Genomic DNA, 6,000 nt, shown 5'->3' with positions numbered 1-6,000 from the left:
AAAATCGAACTTAAAAAATCCAATCCAATCCAATCCAATCCGAGCTTATTTGGATTGTCATTTCTTCAATCCGAAAACCAAAAATCCAAACCAAAATTTTCATATCCAATCTGAATTGCCCGAACACCCACCCCTTCTTTATGTGCATACTTCGATCCTTGTGAGTTAAAATGATGGAACTTTTGCCCATGTGGTTGGAGCATTTAGGGGCTTCTATGTCTGCTGCAGGATAATGCTATCTTTAGACCATGTAAATAAAGTTCCAAGAACATTACAAGATTATGTTTGACAAACTCAGTGATTAATTGAATTACTAGCCGTAATGACTATATGTTAATGATAAAAAAGTTGTTGGTCAATAACTTTTTTGACAATCAAGATAAAAATGAATAAAATAATAAAATAAACCTTAGGATTTGCATGGGAAGATTTTAAAGTAAACTTTTTCTCTGAAATCCTTCAACAAATTGCTTTCTAGCCAGAACTCCAAGAAATTTCACTAATACCTACAGAGTGGAGGAACATGATGCTCAACTTCATGCTAGATCTCAGTAATTCTTGTTGAAGGACTCCAATGGAGATACTGAAAAGTCATTATGGATACTATATCATCTGTTCTTCATTACAGTGGAAGTCGGATTTTTTAACTTTTGCTCCCCTAAAGAGAGAGCTTGCAAAATGCTATTCAATGCCTGGCCACCATTACAATCATAATACCGGGAGCACGGGCCTTAGCCCAACTAGTATAAGCTATATTTGCCATAATTTCACCCACAGAATCTAGAACTTTGGCAGAGCTGAAAATTCGCACCCCCTTGCAATGAATAAATTGCAGAAGGGAATCTATTATGTATACTTTAAGAGGAAAAGTCTAAGAAAGTGATAGATACCTATACATGATGCCAAAGCCTGCACGCACTAATCCAAGTGGACAATAAGCACTTGTTTAATATTCTCAACTATATTATCTATTCAATGATCAGTTGTTGATTGCGCATTAGACTCATTAGCCGCCTTATGTCCAAAATGCTGCCTGCATGAATTTAGCTCCACACAAGAAGGTAGAGGGATGGTAAGTATGTCAGGATAGAGGTTACCTATCTGAGCTTGGAGGATACTTGATAGACAAGTTACATGGAGTCTTTCATATTCATGACCTCAATGACGCCAAATATGCAATAACAATTAGCACTAAATTGCTCTGAGCCATCTGAATAACCAAATGAAAAGAACTTCTGTTTTATCATCTGAATGACCAAAAGATAAAGGAACCAAACCAACGATGGTCAACAAGTCATTCGGCAATCCGCAACTAATAAAAGTTGTTACCTCATTTAAGGAATAACCATGCAAGGATCTCCCTCTAGCAGCAGTATCCATGCATAACTAATGAATCTGTTTTTTAACTTCATAGAATTGGTGACCCCAGATGAGCAGGGATCAAATCCTCTGAATACGTTAAACCAAAATAGATCATTAAAGAGTTACGGCAATGAAGTTATACCTACCTCGACCCTTCTCTAATTATATTGATGATAGGGAGATGATATAGTCTCAAAAGAGCTGTGAGAACAAAAACAGTTTCACACATGATGACAATGGGACTTACGATTCAAAAGCATACATTCATGAGATTGGTGAGTTATAAAAATGTCTACCTCTTCAAATTTCAAAGTTCAGACATCTACGTTTATAATCTTCTAATACTTGCGAACTGGACTCCTGGACCTCTTGGAACCATGTCTAATAGGAGAGTGTGACCTGCTTCTATCACGTTCCCGGTATCTCTCCCTGCTTCTGTTTCTCCCATTTCTGGAATTCCCATGTTTCCAACCTGAAGCCCTTTCGAAATCACGGCTTCCTCTGCCATTTCTGTCAATGGACCTGTCACGATCACGATCTCTTCCACGGTAGCGATCCCCTTCCCTGTCATTGTCTCGATCTTTATACTTGTCCCTGTCAGATGAGTCACTTCTTCGTCGTCTGCTGTCATATTCTTTCTCCCTCAGCTTTTTCCTTTCTTCTGCTTCTTTCTCCCTGGCTAATCTTTCCTCTTCCCTTGCCTTCTCTTTAGCATCCTGGAAGCAATATTACAGTCCATTACATAGAATATCTTTTGCAACAAAAGGCAGAAAACATATAAGTTGCACTATGTGGTTTCGTGAGGAAAAGAGAAAATGAAAATCTAGTGAGAAGTACCTTGTACTCGGACAAGAAATCTCGAACCATCCCATAGCCAACATGTTGCTTGCCAGTGACATGAGACTGAGTCCTCTCTGCAGCATCATTTGCTACAAGAAAGGAACCACATGTCTCACACAAAGCCATCTTTTTCTCTTGTGCAATCATTAGTGCACTGTTATGCTGGGATTGCTGAGTTAAGGCTGTCTTTTCAACGTTTAGCATTTCCACCTACATGAATGTCAAGAAGTCCGGATACTGACATAAGACTCTACCATCACGATATTGCAAAATTCAAAACAAGAATGAATTAGTAGCAGAGGAATATCAGCCAAACCTTTCTCATGAGAGCTTCAGCTTCATCAACTTTCCCAGCTTCACCAAGAGACTCCACCTGTTCTAGCAAGATTTTAATCTTCTCCTCCAAAACAGATAATTGCTCAGATTTTTCTGCTGATATTGGAGGAGGTGCGGGAGCTTCAACCTCCTGAGCAAGGCGTTCCCGACCACGCTTAACTTTCCTATCCAAGTCCATCACCTATGATAACAACAAATTAAGTATATCGGATATTATTCAGAGAATAAGTTGAAAAGAACTCGGAAACTCATCAGTCAATAACCTACCAACTTCTCACAGTAATGGGCTAGTTCTGCTTCAAACTTGGGAACATAAGAATCGTGTCTTGGAGAGTTCTCAAAACTGAAGAAGAAAACAAGAACTTTTAGAACAATGAAATAGTAGTGCATAAATAAGAACGCTTAATTCACAATCTTCTTGCATGCACAAAACTGTGAGATAAGCGACTTCTGGAGAGGCAGGTAAAACCAGTCAAGCTTCAGCACTAGAAGGTCTTCATTCGAACAGAAATGACTAATACACCAGTAAATGATTTAAGAGATGAAATTGTTATGAAGTACAACCTAACCATAGTAGGTATAGGCTGATACTTCCTCATAAAGGAGAGCGATCAAAATCTACCAACTTGACTTCTATCAAAGAAAAAAGTCAAGGTCATACTTCACTATAATTCCACAGTCAACGTGCACATGTATCAATACCACAGCTGTAGTATAAACTAAAATATTGGATTCGCTGATTGGCCTTGATACAGAGCAACAAATATGGAAGTCATTGAACTTGACACTACATTAGAACCTAAACAAAATTACCTTTTAAAGAAAAAGACATTGGAACCAAAGCTGTAATATAAACTAAAATATTGGATTCGCTGATTGGCCTTGATTCAGAGCAACAAATATGAAAGTCATTGAGCTTGACACTACATTAGAACCTAAACAAAATTTACCTTTTAAAGGAAAAGACATTGGAACCAAAAGGATGCTGTTCCTTAATAGTCATACAGAATTCCTATAAACCTATCACAGTTTTACATTCATTTTTTGACCTTTTTCATGGTACCATTCTGCGTGATTTGACAGATTTGAAACACCTTTTCAGGTGTACTGACTTATGAGCATGGAAGTGTTTAAGCTTTATGGGGAAGCTTTTCAACACATGTACAGAATTCCAACTGCTGCTCTCGGTTACTAATCAATGAAACTAGTTTAAAGGACTCCTTTTCACCCTTTCCAGCTCAAGTATGGCTACTGTCATGCAACTACCATAACTCCAACATAACTGAACAACTGTGGTTCTTGAAATGCTAATTCAAAACTTTTGAATCAAGAAAGTATATACCATCATATTCACAAGAAGTTTGATCACACATTTGGAAACCAATTCATCTTCAAAAAGTTCGAGGGTGCTAGGAGTACCCACCAATTGAAATTCGAGCTTTCAACTTCTCTTTCTTCCGCCATCATGTTAAGACACCAGGTTTAAGAGATCTACTCTTTTCGTCCTAAAAACAATGACAAGTTTTGGGGTACTAGAGTAGAACAATCTTTATTTTATTTGTGAATTCAGAAATCACTCTAATTCTTTTTGAAATATGGAAAGTTGGAAACTACATAAGAAGTAATCAAAATCACAAACTTTTATGATAAAAGATATCTGAAATGTTTGAAAAGAGGATGTAGTTAACCAAGACCATTTTATTTTTATTTTTGAAATGGTAAGGTATTATAAATATAAAAAAACAAAAAAAAAACGCTAAGAGAGTGCTGTGGTTACATCCCAGAAAATAACGAAAAAAAAAAACACAGTGTGTCTATACAAAAGAGACTATGAATTCTAGCAGGGTTTCACTATCATCAACCAAGACCATTTGACTCTTCAAAAAATAATAGTAACCATATAGATTGGGGTAGAAGGAGCAACCTTTTTGTCATTCCTAGTGTCTTGATGAACTTGTTTGACCCAAATTATTATGTTAAGATTATTACGAATAACTATTCATCATGTGCTTGGCATAGAAATACTAGAGGTAGAAACCTCACAAGTTGCGTTGGCAGATAACAGTATATCAGTTCTTTTTTAATTTGGTTGCTGAAGGAAGTGCCAAGGAAAGCTAACTTATTTTCTGCATGAAGGCGTGAAATATATCTGAGAGTTTCAGCCCAAAAAAAAAAACATTGTCAGTCCCAGAGAACCAAAGAAAGATTCAATCTTACCTTTCCTTCAACTTTGCGTCGTGAATTTTCGTGCATGCTCCTATATAAAACAACAAGTCAAAAACAATCAGGAGTAGTTTCAAGACGCCATTAACTAGCTAAAACGCAGATAGTAAAGTTATCCCAGATATCATATTCATGATTAAAAGAAACAATTTTTTTGGCAAAAATCCAAAAACAGTTACTAGTATTCATCAATCAAATCGAGGAGAGTAAGATTTTGGAACTGACCTAAATCGCTCTTAGTATTCACGAAGAGATCGTGGGGGCAAAATCGAACCATATAGAATGCACAAACTTCCCTGTCGTCCCATTTAACTTCCTTGAACCCTCTCCTCTCGTCTTCAGTTAAATTCCGAGCTACAAAATCAAAAACGACAAAATATCAAAATTGGTACTCGTCTGTATAAACATAGCAAAAGCTATAATTCTTATAGCAAATCAAAAAATATTAAGCATAAAATAGGAACAACTAGTTGAATAAAGCATACCTGAGCCCATTAGTTCATCCAACAAAGCTCTCTGAGCGTCCATGGCTGGAAAAATAACTGCAAAATATCAGGGATAAATGGAATCAATTGAAGGACTTTTACAGAAATCGGATGTGAATTCTCTTCGTTTATAGGGTGGGTGCTATAAATTAGGGTTTCATCGAAGCTTTGATGACAACTTCGAGCCAACAGAGGACAAAGGTTGTTTCTCCCTTGGAGGGGCCTAAATTGTGGGTCTGCTTTGCGTTTTTTGTTTTCAAAATTAGTCCTCCATCTTAATGTAAAACATTATACTCCCCCCTCGAATTTTAAACTATGAACATTTTTCCTCTCTTATTTTACTTCATTTTCATTCTTTAATGGCAGAATAGCCTAAATGGCACCTATACTTGTGTCACTTTGTCATGTCGAGCCCGAACTTATCAATTTGCCAAGTGAACACTTACACTTGTTCGAATCGGAATAATAAAGCTTATGACAGGAGGCTGATCCTATGTGTCATATTTGGCTTTAGTGCGTGATTCACACGCCTGTAAGGGGCGTGAGGGCAGTTGAAAAAACCCTAACGGTAATATTGTGGCCTATTTTAACGGCCATCTTCTTCTTTCTACCTCATTCTCCATTGTTGAACATGATAGAAGCTCATTTTTATCCAAATCTTATGCCTTCTTCTTTCTCGTGTTATCAACAGTCAAAAATTGAATTTCTTTGCTAGGATTATTCATTGCCCATCTATTTCTGCCATCTCCTATTC

General features: G+C 37.0%; 1 protein-coding gene across 9 annotated transcripts; it reads right to left on the bottom strand.

Moving 5' to 3' along the window:
* Positions 1-415: 415 nt before the first annotated feature.
* Positions 416-5,461, bottom strand: LOC109241802 (luc7-like protein 3). Of its 9 annotated transcripts, none has more exons than XR_002070300.1 (9): positions 5,247-5,461; positions 4,987-5,115; positions 4,756-4,795; positions 2,806-2,881; positions 2,519-2,719; positions 2,200-2,412; positions 1,659-2,078; positions 1,509-1,563; positions 416-1,406 (listed from the first exon to the last, which is right to left on the bottom strand). XR_002070300.1 is itself a non-coding variant. In XM_019408591.1 (8 exons), the coding sequence occupies exons 1-7, from the start codon at positions 5,287-5,289 to the stop codon at positions 1,701-1,703; spliced, it is 1,080 nt and encodes a 359-aa protein (XP_019264136.1). In that variant the 5' UTR covers positions 5,290-5,461; the 3' UTR covers positions 416-1,449; positions 1,659-1,700. The 9 variants fall into 9 exon arrangements, 3 of the variants coding, with proteins under 3 accessions (XP_019264136.1, XP_019264135.1, XP_019264134.1); XR_002070301.1 differs by having other exon boundaries at positions 416-1,395; XR_002070298.1 differs by having other exon boundaries at positions 562-797; positions 891-1,210; positions 1,330-2,078.
* Between the last annotated feature and the right edge of the window lie 539 nt (positions 5,462-6,000).

Source organism: Nicotiana attenuata, unplaced genomic scaffold, assembly GCF_001879085.1.
Source record: "Nicotiana attenuata strain UT unplaced genomic scaffold, NIATTr2, whole genome shotgun sequence".
In the NCBI taxonomy this organism is placed as follows: Eukaryota; Viridiplantae; Streptophyta; class Magnoliopsida; order Solanales; family Solanaceae; genus Nicotiana; species Nicotiana attenuata.
The sequence above is the reverse complement of the archived record's forward strand: the minus strand, read 5'-3'. Positions and strand labels throughout refer to the sequence as shown.